Source organism: Paroedura picta, chromosome 5 (genome assembly GCF_049243985.1).
Source record: "Paroedura picta isolate Pp20150507F chromosome 5, Ppicta_v3.0, whole genome shotgun sequence".
Classification (NCBI taxonomy): Eukaryota; Metazoa; Chordata; class Lepidosauria; order Squamata; family Gekkonidae; genus Paroedura; species Paroedura picta.
The window spans coordinates 77267555-77287194 of NC_135373.1; the positions used below are offsets into that span (position 1 = coordinate 77267555).

Genomic DNA, 19640 nt, shown 5'->3' on the forward strand with positions numbered 1-19640 from the left:
ATGCAGATGAATTGCATTTCCATACATACAGCTTTATGAATCATGAATTAAAATGTTCGTTTTCTTAAAGGATGTAAAAAGGCCATATGATCTTAACAGGCTTGTGGCAGACCCAGGCTGCCTGAATCCCTAAATCAGCTTTCCTCGGCTTTTTAACCATTGAGAAGCCCCTGAAACATTCTTCAGGTTTCAAGAAACTCCAAAAGTGGTCTCATTGGATATGGTTTGGAAGCATAACCATTTACAAGCCCACCTGGGCCCCTCCACTTCCCACCCCCTCTAGGCCTATCATTGGCAATTGGGGTGGAGGGTCAACATAACCATATTTGGTCATATTGCTTCAAATGTTTAAATTTTTTTTAAGCATATAAAAATAATTAACTCCCACCCATTTGAGAAACACTTCCAGGGCCATCAAGAAACCCCAGAGTTTCACGAAACCCTGGTTGAGAAAGCCTGCCCTAAAGTGTACCAATTTATCCCCCATACTTGGGCTGCGTTAATGGAATTAGTGTGATTGTGTAAAACAATGATAAAAGAGTTTGTTCTTTTTCAATGTGGAAAAATAATCCAGCTGTATATATTAAGCAGGGTTTTCCCCTTAATTTTTTTCCAGAAGCTGTGTATATTTGATAGCTTTGGAACACTAGTGTTCGCAGTATTTATGGGAGTATGGGGTAAGCAAGTTTCATATATATTGTTATTAATGGAATTTAATTTAATTAATCCAAGTCCATGTGCTAATGTTGGTTTCAAAATGTATCTATGTTTATGATGTCATACATATTCCATTACATTATGAATCCATAATATAATTCATATGCATCTCTGAAGAGATTGAGAGTCCAACAGCACCTTTAAGATCAACAAAGATTTATTCAAGGTGTGAGCTTTCAAGTGCTTGCCCTCTTCGTCAGATTAAATGAACAACCATCATAAACTTGCTTCTGGGCACAACTGGGGTGGCTATCTTCATCCTTGGAGTCTGAAGAATGTTTCAGGTTAAAAAGTTGAGAAAGTCTGTCATAACTGCTGACCTTAGCTGTGAGCAATTGTGAACAATAAACCCTTTCGGGATGAAGATAGCCTTTCCAGTTGTGCCCAGAAGCAAGTTTATGAGGGTTTTTCGTTTAGTCTGAGGAAGAGTACATGCACTCAGAATCTCACACCTTGAATAATTTTTTGTTGTCTTAAAGGAGCTACTGGACTCTATTTTTGTTATGCTACTTTAGACCAACACATCTACCCACTTGAATCTGAAGAGATTTGTTCGAGAAAACTCACTAAATAAAAACCTTATAATGAAATTATGAAACAGCTAGGAGCAAAGCCCATTTTTAAAATGGGCATTGAAAGGGGTGGCAGGCAGGAGGGCCTGTGAGGGTGTGGGCCAAAGGGAAGGGAATTCCACCCCCCACACACACCAGCACCGCAGCTGTGCTAGCTTCCCTTTGACCGCAAAGCCCTCTCACCACCTCTGCGAGGAGGCGAGAGTGCTTTGTGAGCCAACAGGAAAGGAAAGCCTGCCCTCGCCACGCTGTCCCCCACCCCAGGGCACTTACATGTGTCCTGGGGAGCATCCAGGGACAAACTGCCGACAATGGCAGCAGAGAGCCCCGAGCCGGCTGGGTGGGAGTGGGCATGGCCTGTGCAAGGCAGGGCCCACTCTCCACCCACTTAGCCCTTAGGATGTTATTATAACAGCAAGCCCGCTGTTACAGATAACATAAAAATAATAAAAATAAAATGAGCTAGGGTTATATCATCAATCATCACCACCATCATCAATAAACATAAAGCTCAAGCGCCCTATCTGATTGGCCATCTCTGGGGGTGTGCTGCCAATAGGTAGAGAGCACTGTCTCAATGAGGTCTAGTCAGTTCAAATTGAATGCAGACAACTCACTCCCTACTTGATTGGCCATCCCTTGGGGCAATTAGAGCCAATTGTAGGGCTTATCTGTCCTCCTCTTCCTGCTGCTTGCCAGGTGGAAGAGGTGCCAGCCTCTTTGAAAGGCCCTACTGCTGGTAAGTTGTCCCATCCTCAGCCTCCTCCTACCTTCTATCTCTCCCAGGCAAGGATGGGAAGCCAGTTACTTCCTTTGCCTCCTGTGTTGGTCTCAGGTTTCAGCACTCTGCTGGAAAAAAGCACAGATGAGCTAACACAGGAAGGCAGAGAGAAACAGTCATTCAAAAACAGAATGCCAAGGGACAGACAGTCAGAATACAATTAATGTCTTAACTCAATCCAGTGAGTTAAGAGTTTGTTCAGGCAGTCCAAAAGCATCAGCAGAAGGAGCAGATCCACACCCCAGGCCTCCCAGCCTCAAGCTAATACAGGCTGTCAGCAGTCTCTCAGTTCTCACTCTGTGATGACTCACCACTTTCTGTAGTTAGTAGCTGTCATCTTAATGTGGTGTGGTGCCTTTTAAACTGGAGCTCTCTTCCAGCACATTGCTGGTATGGCTTGCAGGGAGCTGCAGCTGGAGGATGTGCAAAGGAATGTGGAGCCCCTGCAACAACTTTGTAATCTATGCCCTGGTTTGTCTGCAGTTTCCAATTCCCTCCTGCTGGTCAGAGCTCTCTGCCTGTTGAATATCTGGCTGGGCTAAGATCTCATCCAGCTTCAGCTTGGGTGAAGCTGGGAGCTCCTGGCAAAGCTTTTCCTCTGAGGAGTCCTCAATAACAGGACCTGGGCTCATAATACCTCCCCATGGCCCTGCAGCTGGCCATTGGAGCATTCTTTGCTTTTCTCCACCCTCCCTTTCCTCAAAGGGGCTGGGGGGATCTAGCAGCCTGGTCCTTGGGAGATGAGTCCTTGGGGGGATGAGAAGGAGGCACCCCCCCCCCCATATTCTTATCTGTCCAGCCTGCCCTTTGGGAGATGGAGGCGGCAGGAAGGAGGCAGCCCACACCCCTACAGGCCTCTAAGGGGCTGGAGTACCAGATGGAGAATATATAGTCAAATTATTTCTCATATGCACGCATTTTTGAAAAAAAAAAGAAAAGAGGTTTTAGGGGATGGGATGTTGGTATGAATATTGCATTTTATATATTATTTCTTCCGGTTGGCTTCAGCGATGGGGTGGTAGAGTGCTATTTAATCTATGCAGAGTGAAAATGTATAAATTTCTGTACACTTTGACATCACATTTCATCATAAATGTGTTCTACATGTTATCCAAAATGTGCACTGAGCAAACAAAGGCTTATATGATTCTTGTACAAATAAAAGAAAAAGCCACCCAATCTACCATTCTCTGATAGCTACCCAGCCAGAAAAGCATCAGCAGCCCTCTCAAAGGCTCTTTTAAGGCCTTTGGGACAATACCAAGGTAGGGGCCCTCCAGAATTTATTTTTTTTTAATCTGCACGCAGCCAACTAGGACATCAGAAAAGAAGCAGCTGGGAGACAGATCAAAGGCTTCAGGAATGATAACTATCACACTGTTTCTTCGTTTCAGTAGTTCATATGCTAGGCATGCAGCAACTGTAAGCTATAGGGACATCTCGTGGTAAGAAAATGTTTCATTAATCAGAGTGTTCCCAGTGTTGCATGCGGTGGTCAAGGTAAAGTTGTTTACCCAGAAAGCATTTTATGTCACTTAACTGATCCTATTTACAAGGTCACTAACTGGCTTTAATCACTCCTACATAATTGCAGTTCTTTCTTGATAGTGATTAAATTCAGTGCTGTACAGGAATTTAATTGCACTGTGACATGAAGATTGCCATTAACACTGTGTCAAGGACAATCTCCAAAAAGGTGCTGTTGTGACATTTTAAATAATATGTTGTAAACTAGCAACATGTTTTTATTATTAAATATCTTTCATCCTCTAATATTTAACTTTAAAATGGATGCAGTTTCTTTCCAAAACATCCGTATCAGTACTGAATATAATCTAAAGGCTTTGAAATTATTTACTGAATTTGACTGTTGCTGCACAATTCCAAACATATATTAATCATCATAATGTAAATAATGATCGTGGATGCATGACATGGTCAAATCGCTTTGAGTCATGGCATGCATCAGCAAACTACTTAAGTATGCTAAATAGCATCCCGGCACTAAATAGCATATTAACTCCAATCTCTGTTGTTGAACATTTTCATTGATCATATAGACTCGAAATAACCAGGATTTCACAGGCTTTTTAGCTATTGCTGTTTTAGAACATGTAGCATGCTCTTGGCAACCCTGGAACCCTGTTTTCAAATAATGGTTACAAAATAAGTGGGTTACTTTGCCCTTCTGGATAGCCCCGTCTAGCCCAGTGTCCTCAGATCTAGGAAGCTATGCAGAGTCAGCCCTGGACAGTATGTGAATGGGAGGCCATCAAGGAATGCAAGGGTAGCTGTTTAGAGGCAGGCAATAGCAAGCCACCTCTCAGTGTCTCTTGCCTTGATACAAGGAATCAGCTATAACTTGATGGTAAAAAAGTTAATTTTACTTGTGATCAAGAGGTGCCAACAAAAGCTGCAACCTTTATTAAGACCAGCAGGGAGGACAATTCATGCCAGAGAGCAGAGAGATTTGGTCAGTTCCATCGCCTGATCCTGATCTCTGACCATGGTTTATCAGTCTGCAGGATTACATGTATATCAGGCTCATAAAATTCACTGCAGTTTTACTTATTTGCTTATTACTGACTCATTACCACAGGTTGTGATTATATTTTCTTTTTTTTTCTTTTTTTGCAAAAATGAGGTTTGGAAACATGAATTTAAAAGGTATTTGGACTTTCAGCCCTCTTTGCATTCAGAACAGAAAATAGTTAACACAAATATGAAATAATTTTGCCACAAGTCCACCTTCTTTTTCCTTCAGTAACTTTGTTTCTAGAATTTTGGAAACGACGGCAGGCTGAATTAGAATATGAATGGGACACAGTGGAATTCTTGGAGCAAGAAGAGCAAGTACGCCCAGAATATGAAGCCAGATGCTATCATGTTGTAGTGAATGAAATCACACAGGTGATATATTTTTATAATATTTTTAAAATATTGTTAATATTTTAAATGAATAAAGGCTGACATTTCCAGCATCAATCTTTAAACCGCCCGTGGCGCCACGGGCGCCACGGACTATATAATTCGTTAAGCCCCCTTGAGGTGGGCTTTGTCCGTGATGAGGAAGGGTCCGGATTGGACCCTTCCTCACGACAGACAATCGGAGGGACCAATCGGCAGGCGCGAAGCGCCTGCCGATTGGCCCCTCCGATTCTCAGCTCCAGGAACTGCGAGCCGCGCGCAGCGCGGCTCGCAGTTCCTCCCGGCCTGACGCGGCGAGAGGCGCGAAGCCTCCTTGGCCGCCATTGCCTCCGAGTTGATGCGGGGGAAGGAGCAGGGCTGCCGCGTCGCAGACGCGGCGGCCCTGCTCCTTTCCAGCCGCACACCCGCCCAACTCTGCCTTCTCCCGGCCACTGGGTCGCCGTGGGGGGGGGGCCGCGCCACTTTCTCCCGGCTGTCCGACGGCCAGGAGCCGCTTGAAGATCGCCGGCCTGGGCCCTCTCGCCTTCTCGCCGCAAAAAGCTTCCCGATGCCTCGCGGTGGGGGGGGGCCGCACCGCCTTCTCCCGGCCGCTCCAATGGCCGGGAGCCGCCTGAAGATCGCTGCCGGGCCCGGCCGGCGCCCTCCCGGCTTCTCGCCGCCGCGCCGCCACAAGCCTCTCCATGGCTTGCAGTGTGGGGGGGGGCGCCGCGCCGCCTTCTCCCGGGCGCTCCAATGGCCGGGAGCCGCCTGAAGATCGCTGCCGGGCCCGGCCGGCGCCCTCCCGGCTTCTCGCCGCCGCGCCGCCACAAGCCTCTCCATGGCTTGCAGTGGGGGGGGGGCGCCGCGCCGCCTTCTTCCGGCTGCTCCAATGGCCGGGAGCCGGCTGAAGATCGCTGCCGGGCCCGGCCGGCGCCCTCCCGGATTCTCGCTGCCGCGCCGCCACAAGCCTCTCCATAGCTTGCAGTGTGGGGGGGGGCTGCGCCGTCTTCTCCCGGCCACTCCAATGGCCGGGAGCCACATGGAGATGGCTGCCATTGCCGCCCGCGGCCCTCTCGCCGCCGCTGCAGCGCCCTTGCTGCCTCAGGATCGTCGCCCCACCGCACCTGAGCTGACAAAAAGGCACGGACGACGCCCACAAGGTCAGTCTAGCGCCCATTTTATTAAAAAATAAAATGGGCTTTAAATCTAGTTTTATATAAATGAGAAAACTTTCAGAATGTATGAGGTCTAGTTCCTTGCTTATCAGTGGACAGAACCAGATACCTTGAGTAACACCTGAGAAACAAACAGAAGAGGAAAAAGAAGCCAGGCTATAGATTGGCCACAGAATTCTATGTTTTGCATATACAAATTCCCCTCTTGGGTGAAAAGATCTGAAGGCCAAATGAAATGAGACACTGAGATATTTGAGATTATCCCCATAAGCTGTTTTCAGTCTAAAGGAGCTGGCAAGAGTTAGGGCAGGGAGGCATATTAGGCTGGGGATGTGTTTTATATTTGTCCCATATCATTCCACCCTCCCCCCAAAATAATGCTTCTCAGAGCTGCCATTTGTTCTACAGGGAACGTACAAATTTCTTTTCCCAGAAGATCAAATAGCAACTTGGGGGAGGGGGGGGGCATTTCAGTCAAGAAAAAAATGTGTGGCAAGAGGGCTGAGCAACCCTGCCTTTCCTGGGACTGCTCCTGTAACCCACTTTCTCCTTTTCTCCATTCCTTCTGCTACATTGAAGAAAGAAAATATGAAATCTGATTACCTAGTCTCTCACCTTGGGTATATCTTGCTATAAAGTAGAAGAGGAGCATTTTTGTACCCCGCTTTTTCTACCCAAGGAGTCTCAAAACGGCTTACAATTGCTTTCCCTTCCTCTCCTCACAACAGAAACCCTGTGAGGCAGGTGGGGCTGAGTGAGAACTGTGACAAGGTTACCCAACTGGATGTATGTGGAGGAGTAGGGAATCAAACCGGGTTCTCCAGATTAAAGGCTGCTGCTCATAGCCACTACACAAGGCTGGCTCTTGAAATAGCTTCTTATAGTTCACTGAATACCAGTTCCCTTTATCTGTTCACAGTCTTGAGCAGCTTTAGGACTCAATCATGAAGATGTAAAATTAGACTGTATGGAAAGGCAATCCCAAGCAGAGTTACACTCTGTAAAGTCTATTGAAATCAGCAGGCTTAAATGAATATATCTCTGCTTAAGATTCCACTGTAGTTAGTAAAGTGGGTTGTACTCAAGATATCACAATAATTATGAATTTAGGGAAGTAACTGTAAGCACCTTCCACTGCAACCCCAGAATAGCTGGTGATGATCTGGAGACCCCTCCCCCATCCCCACCCCCTGGAATAACATGAGATGCTGCAACATTTTATTCTTGCTGCTGTGTTGTGAATAACTCCTTAGCTTAGATATAGGTAATTCTGTAAAAAGGAAAAAGAAATAAATCAACTGCCATTCCTGAGTATATATTTTAAAATCACAGTTTATAATATAGCTATGAGAAAAGTAAAAAACTGATTGAGCTGTTAATGACATAATACATTTTTCATTTTGATATTTGGTTTTATCCCAGGAAGAAAGGCCATTCCAAAGATGAAATCTTACAGCCAATAATTAAGGCTCATTAGCTATAACAGACTCCCTTAACCAGGGTTTCATGAAACCCCAGGGATCTGCATTGCCTCCAGAAGGGTTTTCCAGTTGGGTGGGAGTTAATTATTTTTATTGTATTTTTTAAAATCATGGAGTAATATGACCATACATGGTTATGTCAACCTCCCCCCTCCTCAAATGGCTAGTGATGGGCCTGAAGGGGTTAGGAAGGGGAGAAGACCTTCCATAAAAATCCAGGCTGGCTGAGGCTCATCACACATGGTAGTGGCTGGAGTTCAGAGAGGTAAGTAGTCTCATTTTAGCTTAACTGGGGGGGGGGGGGAGAACAGAGTGGCATAGGCTTGCACCAGCCCTGTTTCTGGCATTGGGAGGGATGGTGATGGAACAGCATAGGCCTACCCTGGGCCTGTTTCTGCAGCTCCCACTGCAGGCTCCCTTTAGTGAAGAAGAGCAAACTGGTAGCAGGTATAGTTCTGTTCACAAATCATCTGAACATATTCCTGTGTTGTCACTTCCTGTGCAGTGAGAGTAGCTCAGTGATGTCACATCTGGTGGGAGTGCCTGGGAGTGAGATTTGGTGTTATCAGGAAAAACAATTTTCACAGTCAGAGTAGTTCAGCAGTGGAATAGGCTGCCTAAGGAGGTGATGAGCTCCCCCTCACTGGCAGTTTTCAAGCAAAGGTTGGATACACACTTTTCTTGGATGCTTTAGGATGCTTTGGGCTGATCCTGCGTTGAGCAGGGGGTTGGACTAGATGGCCTGTATGGCCCCTTCCAACTCTATGATTCTATCATTCTATGATTCTATGATAAGTGACTTCCAGGGCAGTAGTAGGAAGGTGTTGCCTGCTGTCATCACTTCCAAGGTTTCTCACAGCCTGAAGAATGTTTCAGGGATTTCTCAATGGTGAAAAGGTTGAGAAAGGCTGAGCTATAACTTCAGGTTCAATGGACACATGTCCCAGCAGACTGTAATATATAATGTACAACACAAAGTAGAATATAATTATTTACATGCCTTCCCATAGCTTCCATGTGAAACTGAATTACTTGTATTTACTAGTGTTACAATGAACATATTTGTTACAGAGCTGGAAGTTAGCTGCCTTTATAATATATACCTGAATTGGCATAATAATCACTGTAAACATTCTATAACTGGAGAGCATATCACATGATCAAAAGTTGACTCTGTGGGGCAGGGGGAAATAAATCCCCCTGAGCTTCCTTTATCTCTTTCATTCCATAGCCCAGTCCAACCACAGTGGGTAATATGTTCAGTGCTGGAAGCTGCACTGGAAATTTCTTGCAATCCAGAAGTTGTTGATTAATTTGAACTCTAACATGTTGATGAACTTGGTGGGTGCAAAAATGTTGTTGAAGAGCATTTTGCATTATATCCCCCTCCACAATATTCTTATTAAATACATTTGTTATACCCCTTGGGAAAAAATAGATTTGCTTTCTTACTTTGTGGCTGATTCTTTAATAGCATATCTCTGCAAGCAGACATTTATTGTATTTCAATCTCGTCTAAAAGAAAACACCTTTCAGGTCTTACTATGATAATCAGATATCTGATTCTTTAATATACATTGCTTGTAATCTACTTTCCATTTAAAGCAATTGTTCTAAATTTGTCTGAATATTGTGTTACACATTGACCGTTTATGCACTGGGAACTTCACTGCCCCAGCTCCCCAGCAGGAGCATAAATCAGGGGCAGATGAGGTGAGCCAGACCAAATGCTCCCCCATGTGGTAGGGCAGCCTGCCACAATTAAAACTTCAGCCTACAGCCCAGCATGAAACCTCCAGTGCGTAAATGGTCAATATCTAATATTCGTGGAAATCTTTTGACACAGCATTTCAAATTGTATTTTCTTTGACATAAACGTATAGTGCTTGTCACTTCTGATCTAAAAGCTCCATTATAAATAATGTATGGACTGACACTGTAGTCATAAGAAGACTTATTTAGAAGAAATTCCTTTTGAAATAAATGAGATTTCTTTCCAAATAAACATGGCTAGGCTTGGATTTAAGAATTGCTTATCACAATATAATCTAATACATAGAAATTCTCAACTGTATATGAAAATAATATATTCGTAATGTGGGAGTTATTGTTTATCGGTGTAATCCTTAACAGAGTCACATTTCTGAGCCTGTTGATTTCAATGGATTTCAAATGTTAACCCTGTTTAGGATTACATTTCAAGTGTCTAGGGAGGGGCCATGGTTCATTGTTAGGGTATCTGCTTGATATCCAGAAGGTCTCAATTCCTGCCTTCTGTTAATTAAAGGATCTGGTGGTAAATTATAAGAAATGCCTTTTTCTGAGATCCTGGAGAGCCACTGTCAGTCTGGGTAGACAATACTGACCTCGATGGACCAGTGGTTTGATCAGTATACAGCAGCTTAATGTGTTTTGAGTAATTCCCACTTATGCTTTCATGCACTGGTATTGGTTTGAGAAGCCAAGTGTGCACATCCATGCTCACATTACAAAATGCAGGGATCTACCTCCAAGATATAAAGAGCTATTTTGGGTGCATCCAAGGGCATGGGTATGCGTGCCCAGTGGGATTTTTCAAAATTTATTAAATAGCAGATCCTTGTGCCATGTCATAAAGTGCTTTTGAAAATCACCTGAGTTTCCAAAGTGATTTGCCACAAGGGTTCAATCAGCTGATGCTTCAGATGCTCAAGCCTAAAGCACTATTGGAAACACTAAGTTAGAGATATAATTCTTTGGGCCCCAGTTCTTTGTGTATGAAACTGAAAGTAAGGCTGAATTCAGAAATCACTTCTAAGTAATATCAAACTGAAATGAGCTAATGTGCATTCTTCATCTCCCTTCCTTTGCAGAAAATCACAGTTAGAAGGTTCCAAATTCAGATAGTGTATCCAGAGCTGGTTCCTCTCCCAAAACTGGGAGTCTAAGCCCGAAGTAAAACTGTGATTTAGAATCCTGGGAGAGGGGCTAACTTTGGTTAACTTATGCTCAGGTAACTGGAGTTAGCTTCTGGGATTGTCTACCTCAGAAAGGAGAGGGGGGAAGGGAGGATAAATCACACAGACCCATTCCGCAAAGTGGTAGTTGCGCCGGCCACCACTGGTATGTTGCTGTGGAGCTGCATGCTCCAGCACTGAAATATGCCCCACAGGGGACACATTTCAGCGGGACACCTGGTGTCCCCCTGGGAAACATATCGACGGGGGAATTGTTCTGCTGAGTGGGGGGGGGGGACACAGGGAGGGTTTATTCTTCAGGAATATGCCCCGGTCTGCCTGGCAGCACAGCGAAGTGCCACAAAGCCAACTGGGGCATTTTTACCCCCTCTGGGCCACCTTAGGGCCTGCCATGCAAAAGGCCCTGTTGGCCCCTGCAGCAGGCTAAGGGAACAGGGATTCTCCAGTGTTCCCTTAGCTCAGGGCACCTGAGGGCCTGATCCACAGCAGGCCCGGGAGGAGGCCTGTCCAGCAGCTGCATCATGTGGAAGCGGGGATTAACTCCACTTCCATATGACTGCCCTCTCAGCCTTTTCTGCCCATGAGGAATCAGCTACACACACACACAAGCCTGAAAAGAAGCTCAATTCATGCATTCTCTAATTTAGTGCTGGTGTAAAAATGGTACCTGAATACAGCCTGTGTTACTAACTTATTACACAATCCGAAGTCTTCACTAAACTCAGAAAAGTGTGATTCTGCTTAGGATACCACAACTAGCAAATTAACATTAGTTTCACCAGGATAAAATTGAGATGGAGAGCATGACACTGTTAGCCTCCCAGGTTCCTACTGGGAATATATATATTTCTGGTCCCAGACTCTTGGGGGCTTTCCGCACTGGGATCCTTGTAGCAAATTGTTTGCTGAACGAAAAATCGCCATTTAAAATAGTGCAATTCGTCATTATGCATACCTGACCTTGTAGTAGAATCCAGTTGCGTTTCTATCGTTTCCCACAAGCTTCCGGTCTCAGCAAAAATCGCTAGAAAGGAAGCGCTATTGCCGAGCTCGTCCCGCCCCTGGCCGTCAAGCAGCCAATGGGCAGCCGTTAGCATGCTCCCAAACAGCCCCTTTCCTTTAAGAAAGGTTTTTTTTTTAAACACATCCATTGCAACGAATATGTGTTGATTCATTGCAACGGAGAGACCCATCAGCTGGCAGGTGTGTTTGAGCTGTCGTTTTATCGTTGCCACGCTCCCCCCAAGTGAAAAAAAAATCCCCCCCCCTCACGGGCCCGATTTTCGGCCGAAAACAGTGTAAAAAATAAAGGGAAAATACATCAGCAAACGGGCTTCTCTGTTGTTTGTGCTTAGTGACTAAACAGCTCTGGGGAGGGACTGAAGCCGGGGAAGCCTCTAAACAGGCTTGCTGGTGGGTTGAACTCCATTCGCTCGGAGAAAAAAAAATGGCGATCGCTTCGCCGGAAGATCAGAGGAGAGAGCCAGGGGGAGGGACTTTGTAGAAACCACAACAATGGTAACGCACAGAACTTTCCCGCTAGTGTTGCAGATTGGTTGCAGGAGTGTAGCGCTTTCCGGAGGGTGAATCCACTTTTGGGGATTTCCCTGAAAGCGCTACAAGGAAGCGCTTTTTGCGGATCGGTTTCAGGTGTGTGGCAGATTGTCAACGACATTGTGCATAATGGCAAATCAGTAGCGTTTTCAATTGGCAACCATTGTGCGATTTTGAAGGCGTGCGAAAAGCCCCTTGGTGATTCCATGGCACAACTGCCCTGATCTCACACCATTGATAATGCTAAAAGTTAACTGAAGAATGCGTGCCTATTTTAACTGGCCTCGAAATAAGCCTTTCTGAATGGACTTTCTCTACAGAAAGAAGAGCACGTCCCATATACAGCCTGTGGAAAGTGTGTTCGGATGACCTTCTGTACAAGTGCTGTCCTTTTCTGGGTAAATCATTATTGATATTTATTGTCTATTTAATTTTATTAGTGCTTTTTATGTTACAGACAAGTACTTTTTATGTTACAAGCCTTTCACATTATTGTACTTTCTCTTATTTATTTATTTATTTATTTTTTATACCACCCTCCCCTGTGGCTCTGGGCGGTTTATATGGAACATGGGGGAACATGGAACAATACAGCATAACTCAGTAACCCTATCAATGAGTGACAGTAGTAACAGTGATAGAGAACAGTGTATAATAACATCAACATCTTAAGTCCTATGGTTGGTCAGTTCAGTGTGTTTGCTTCGTGAGGAGAGGTTCTGAGGGCCCAGTAGATGTCAGTTTTGGTCAGCCTCAGCCAAATGCATGGCAGAAGAGCTCCCTTTTGCAGGCCCTGCAGAATTGATCTAGCTATAGCAGGGCTCTGATCTCCTCTGGGAGCTCATTCCACTAGGTGGGGGCCAGGACAGAGAAGGCTCTGGCCCTGGTTGAAGTCAGATGAGCTTCCTTGGGGCCAGGGATCACCAGCCAGTTGGAGGTGGCAGAGCATAATACTCTTTGAGGGGTGTAGGCAGAAAGGCAGTCTCTCAGGTACACTGGGCCCAGACTGCATATGGCCTTAAAGGTGATTACCAGAACATTAAATCTGATCTGGAATTTGACTGATAACCAGTGCAGTTGTTAGGGAATGGGCTAGACATGGGCCCTCCATGGTGTTGCTGTGAGGACCTTGGCTGCCAACTCTGAATGAGCATGAGCCATCACCTTTTTTCAAAATAGCATAAATGAAGTTTACAAAAAAAACTTTTAGATTAATCTTTAATGCTTTTTGTATGGACATTGTGCATGTGTGTATTTACCTGATCACTTTTTTTGGGGAGAGGACCACCTCCAAAAAACTTAAGGAGGTTGTACAACAAAATGGGAGGTTTGTGCCATTTTACCACCTATTTTGAAGACTACAAAACCAAACATTTATTTATTTATTTATTTATTTATTTATTTATCATACTTCTATACCGCCCTCCCCGGAGGCTCAGGGCGGTTTACATTATAACAAGGAACCTTACATGAAACAGTCTGTAAAACATATACATCAATAACCAACAATTGCAACCAAACACAACACAGTATAACAGTAAACAGTTGTGATACAAACAGGTCCAGGGCTTGTTGATGGGATTCTGAGAGGGGTGGTTTATTGATTGAATTCTGAGGGGGGGTGGGGGGGGAGCAGGGGCCCTTGGTCGCTGTTGATTACGTCTGGTCTCGGCCAAATGCCTGATGGAGGAGCTCCTTCTTGCAGGCCCTGCGGAACTGTTTAAGCTCCGTCAGGGCCCTGATCTCTTCTGGGAGCTCGTTCCACCAGGTAGGGGCCAGAACAGAGAATGCTCTGGCCCTGGTCGAGACCAGACGGACTTCTTTAGGGCCAGGGATCCTTAGCTGATTTGAGGCAGTAGAGCGTAGAGCTCTTTTGGGGGCATAGGCGGGGAGGCGGTCCCTCAGGTACACTGGGCCCTGACCGCGTATGGCCTTGAAGGTAATTACCAGAACCTTTAGTCTGATCCGGAATTCAACTGGTAGCCATTGCAGCTGATGAAGAATAGGCCGGATATGGGACCTCCACGGTGTTGCCGTGAGGATCCTGGCTGCTGCATTTTGAACTAGTTGTAGTTTCCGGGTCAGGGCTAAGGGCAGGCCTGCGTAGAGCGAGTTACAAAAGTCTAGTCTAGAGGTGACCGTCGCATGGATCACTGTGGCTAGGTGTTCCGGGGCCAGGTAGGGCGCTAGTAGTTTGGCTTGGCGGAGATGGTAGAATGCCAGCCGCGCTACCTTTGTGATCTGGGCCTCCATTGTGAGGGAGGCGTCCAGAATCACGCCTAGGTTCCTGGCGGCATGAGCCGTGGAGAGCTGCACGCCATCCAGGGTAGGCAGGCGCGCTTCCTCGCAAGGGCCCTTCCTACCTAGCCACAGGACCTCCGTCTTTAAAGGATTGAGCTTCAGACGACTCTGCTTGAGCCATCTCGTCACTGCTTCCAGGCAGCTGGCTAATGCTTCTGGGGGAGAGTCAGGGCGGCCATCCATCAGGAGGAAGAGCTGGGTGTCATCTGCATATTGATGGCAACCCAGCCCGAACGTCCGTACCAGCTGTGCGAGAGGGCGCATGAAGATGTTGAATAGGATAGGAGAGAGGACCGCTCCTTGTGGGACTCCACAAGTAAGTTGCCGGCGGCCTGATGTTTTCTCTCCTATTGCAACCCTCTGTCCACGACCCTGGAGGAAGGAGATCAGCCATTGAAGGGCTGTCCCTTGTATTCCAGCATCGATGAGGCGGCGAGCTAGAAGCTCGTGATCGACTGTGTCGAACGCTGCTGAGAGGTCTAATAATATCAGCAGTGCCGACCCGCCTCGATCCAACTGGCGACGGAGGTCGTCCGTCAGGGCGATTAGCGCTGTCTCTACCCCATGGCCAGGCCGGAAGCCAGACTGAGATGGGTCTAGGACCGAAGCTTCTTCCAGGTATTCTGTCAGTTGGTTTGCGACTGCCCTTTCTATCATCTTGCCCAGAAACGCTAAGTGAGACACGGGCCTGTAGTTGTTAGGCTCTTGTGGGTTTAGAGATGTTTTTTTCAACAGTGGACGTACCACAGCCTCTTTCAAACCCTCCGGGAATTCTCCTGTTGTTAGAGATAGGTTGATTATCTCCCGGAGGGGGCCCATTATCTTTATGCCAGCTGTTTTCAAGAGCCAGGATGGGCAAGGATCTAGTGGGCATGTAGTTGGTCTTGTTGTCGCTAGAATCCTGTCCACTTCGGTCAGCGTGAGTCGTCTGAAGTTACTCATAGTTTTCTCCAAAGACGGCCAAGGGGCCTCTAGTTCACTTTTTGTATCTAAGGTTGGGGGGAGGTCGTGGCGGAGTGTCGAGATTTTGTCCGCAAAATGACTCGCAAATGCCTCACAGCTGATGTCCAATTGGCTACTGTTTTGTTGCCCTTCAATCAGGGCAGTGAGAGATCGAACTACCTTAAACAATTGAGCTGGGCGTGAGTCTGCAGATGCGATGGTAGCCGAGTAAAAATTGCGTTTTACTGACTTCACCGCCATCTCATAGGCTTTCATCTGCATTCTATAAGATGTTCTCGAGGCTTCGTCACGAGTCTTCCTCCAAACTCGCTCTAGCCGTCTCAGTTCCCGTTTCTTGTCGCGAAGCTCCTCGGTGTACCAGGGAGCTCGCTTGAGACGGAGCCGGAGAGGGCGTCGGGGAGCTATCTCATCAATGGCCGTCAGCAGTCTGTCATGCCAGTCACTGACCAGGCCATTGAGAGAAGTGCCGGGAGGCATTGGTTCCCGCAGAGCGTTCAGGAATCCTATTGGATCCATAAGTCTCCGCGGGCGAGCTAAAATTTGCTCGGCGCCCAACTGAGGAGGTGGTGGAAGCCTTAGCCGAGCCTTTAGAGCATAGTGGTCTGACCATGGCACGGCTGTTGTTGTGACCAGATCCACATCCAAACCTACGCCGAAAATAAGGTCCAGGGTGTGGCCTGCTTGATGGGTGGGGCCAACAACAAATTGCGAGAGCCCCAGTGTTGCCATGGTTGACACTAGGTCCTGTCCAGTTCTAGAGGACAGTAGCTCAGCATGGACGTTAAAGTCCCCCAGGACTAGTAGACTGGAGAACTGTAGCGTCCAGGCCGCCACCGCCTCTAGCAGGGCAGGCAGGGCATCTGGTGGTGCAGTGGGCGTGCGGTATACTAACCAGATGGCCACGCTCTCGGTTGATCCCCATCCGAGGCCAACACATTCAATGCCTGGTATTGACGGCGCAGGGAGGGCTCTAAAGGAGAAAGCCTCTCGGGTTAGGATTGCCACCCCTCCTCCCCGCCCCGCTGTCCGGGACTGGTGGAGGACAGAGAACCCAGCAGGGGCTAGGTCTTTGAGGGCAACTGTCTCCCCTTCCCTGGTCCAGGTTTCTGTCAAGCACGCCAGGTCCGCTCTTTGCTCTACAAAGTAGTTTTGCAGCGTAGAGGTTTTGTTGTTTATTGACCTGGCGTTGCACAGCACCAGTGTCAGAGGCGGGTTGTTTACCTTTGCCTCCACCCTAGTGTCACGAGGGATGGGGCGGAGTCTGGAGGGGGCCTGAGTATGTTTGGTTTTCGGCCCCCTTGGTTTGATGTACCTCCGCCATCCGCTGTCCCTGCCTTTGCCCCTTATTATTGGGATCCCTGACCCTATCAAGGCCCCTGCTTTTCCTCCTTCTTCAGATTTGTTAGGCATTGTGAGCTCTATGGACACTGTTGGTTCAATTCTTGGTTCAGTGGTTTGGCTGGGGTTGATTGTTAAACCCCGGTTCTGTCTTTGTGTGTGTGAGTTTGTGTATCTGTGGGAGGTTGGCCCTGATCGCTAATTACAGCCTCTCAGGGCTTCCCAGTTCCACTTGTGTAGTTATGTGTTGGGTGTAGGATGTGTATCGTTGTGGGAGCCTGGAGGGGTAGTCCCGATCGCCTATTGTGGCACCTCAGGGTTGCCCAATCCAGGGGTGTGTGGTGTATGAGTGATCTGTGTGTTATTTCATGTTGGCTTGGGACTGAGGTTTATGAATTGGGTGTGGTTCAGTTGGATGGTAGGGTTGTTTGGTAAGTGGGGGGCAAGTTATTGGGTTGGTTGGTAAGTTGGGCTAATTGGTTGATTGAGCTAATTTCCTCAGGCTGGGTTGGGTGTTCAATTGATGGTGATTGATTGTTTAATTGGTAGGATTGGTTATTTGGGTGGTTTTGGGGTAGAATCAGTTGTTTGGGGTGGGGATTAGTTATTTAATTGGTAGAATTAATTGTTTTGGGTGGGTTTGGGGTAGGTCAGTTGATGGTGTTTAATTGTGTTGGGTTTATTGTTCTGGCTGATTGGTGGGTGGATATGTTGATTTAATTTGGTTTGGCTGGGTAGGGGGGTGGGGATAAGTCAGGTGTGGGTTGGTAGCTAGTGAAGGTTGGGCTATCTTTGACTCCCTCTTGATTCCTCCTCTTTTTTGATTTTGGAGTATTTCCTTTCTCCCTCTCCCCTCTCCTTTTCTTTATTTCAGTCCTTTCTCCTCTCACTTTCTCTTTCCCTTCCCGTTTTTCTCTTCTTTCCCCCTCCCCTCCCCTCCCCCCCCCCTCCCCTTTTCTTTATTTCAGTCCTTTCTCCTCTCACTTTCTCCTTCCCTTCCTGTTTTTTTTCCTTCTTTCCCCCCTCCCCTTCCCCCCTCCCCTTTTCTTTATTTCAGTCCTTTCTCCTCTCACTTTCTCCTTCCCTTCCTGTTTTTTTTCCTTCTTTCCCCCCTCCCCTTCCCCCCTCCCCTTTTCTTTATTTCAGTCCTTTCTCCTCTCGCTTTCTCCTTCCCTTCCCGTTTTTTTTCCTTCTTTCCCCCCCCCTCCCCTTCTCCCCTCCCCCCTCCCCTTTTTCCCTTCTTTCCCCTTCCCCTCTTTTCTGTGCACATCACAATGTTTCTTCCTGATTTTTTCCCAGTTGTTGGTAGTTTGGTTGGTGTCTTGTCTTTCTTTCTCCCCCGCTCTCTTCCCCCTTACCCTCCCCCCCTCCGTTTTCTGTTTACAGTTTCCCCGCTTGGTTTTTCTTCCCGCCCGATTTGTTCCCGCCCAGTTTCTGGTAGTTTGTTTGCCGTCCCTTCCCCCTTCTTGGAACGGAGTTATCTCCGTTTGTGATCTTTTCCCTCTCCGTTTGATTTTCTTCCCGCTCAATTGTCCCGCTCAATTTTTCCCGCTTAATTTCTATTAGTTGTTTGATGCCCTTCCCCCTTCTGGGTACAAGTTATGCCCGTTTGTATTCTTCTCCCCCCCCCTCGCAGAGTCTGTAGAAGCCCCGTGACAATCCCCCCCCTTTTTCTGGAATTGGTTAATTAAATTAATGTCCGATTGTTTGTGTCTTCCTCCTCCTCCTTATAGGGCCCTCCCCCCCCCCCGAGGGTTTGGTACTTCTCTTTCTTCCTTATTAGATTATGTTAGTGTTCCTTTCCTTCTTTTCCTCTCCTTTCCTTGTTCCCCGGCAGCTGCGGCAGGGACCCGCGGCGTTGAGATGTGGGCAGCTGCAGCAGAGTCTGGGGATGGTAGGTCGGCTGTGACCAGGGCCAGTCTTGTTCAGCGGTGGTCAGGAAGCGCGGGTCGATGGAGCGCGTGTGGGCGGCGGTCGGGAACGTGGTGCTCGAGAGCGCGAAAAGGTGGGCTCGGCGTGGTGATGGTGGGGCAGCTTCAGCAGTTAGACTCTGCTCAGGCGGCGGCTGCAGGTGGTGGGTGTGGGTCAGCAGCGGTGGAAGTTGTCGGGGTCCGGCTCTGCTCGGTGACGGTGGAGCGGCGTTGATCCGGCTCTGCTCCGGCGGTGGCTGCAGGTCCCGGCAGTGGGCGCGATGTAATGGCGGCGGACGAGGGTCCGATTTTGTTTGAGGGGCTGCGGACGGTCCCTTTGTAGCGGGCAGCTTTGTCTTTGGTGCTGACAGGTTGCTTCAGAGATCAGCTCCTTTTAGCTGCTTCCGCGAGCTCAGAGTTCCTCCGGCCGAGCTCCTTCAGCCGTGGTAGCCCGACCTAGCAGACAGTCACTGGTTTTTGCCCAACAGCCGCTGTTGGTTTCCCTCTGTTTTTGTTCTAGTTGATTTTCTTACCGTTTCCGTCTTTCTTCGTTGTCTCTTGTCGTTCTTCTTGGTTGTTATTTTCTCTTTTTTCTATTTTGTGGGATTTTTGAAATCTTGTTCTGTTGCGTTCTGTTGCGTTCCTTAGAGGTTTCTGTGATTAATTTGGTGGGATTCTTTTTGTTCTCCTTTTCTTTTTTTTGTATGATCAATTTGGGTGTTTTTTGGTGGCTGTGTTTGGGCTGGGCCTGTTTAGTTGCGGGAGCAGTCTGATTTCATGACTGCTCCAGCCGCCCTCTAGAGTGTTCTATTACACTCATGCGCAAAGGAACAAGCTCTATCAAATTAACTAGGACTTACTTCAGAGTAACATGCTTCTAGATGGGCCAGTAGTTTTTCCTTCTAAAACAGTCCTGCTCCTTTCTTATTGCAGACTCTTTCCTTATTCTTGTCCCATTTCCTTTCACTATGTTGTGTGGAATTG

The 19640-nt window shown here is 47.2% G+C and overlaps 2 protein-coding genes across 10 annotated transcripts in view; one reads left to right on the top strand and one right to left on the bottom strand.

Annotated features, from left to right (window-relative positions):
- Positions 1–19640, bottom strand: part of DBX2 (developing brain homeobox 2) — a 204768-nt gene that overhangs the window by 103045 nt on the left and 82083 nt on the right. The gene's annotated exons all lie outside the window — the stretch shown is intronic.
- ANO6 (anoctamin 6) overlaps positions 1–19640 on the top strand; it is a 91360-nt gene that overhangs the window by 48165 nt on the left and 23555 nt on the right. For 4 of the 5 annotated variants that reach the window (XM_077338633.1, XM_077338636.1, XM_077338637.1 and 1 more), the window contains 3 exons: positions 617–677; positions 4835–4980; positions 12465–12542. In XM_077338633.1, coding sequence (XP_077194748.1) covers positions 617–677; positions 4835–4980; positions 12465–12542 — 285 coding nt within the window. The remainder of the gene's footprint in view (positions 1–616; positions 678–4834; positions 4981–12464; positions 12543–19640) is intronic. The other variant, XM_077338634.1, reaches the window with a different exon arrangement.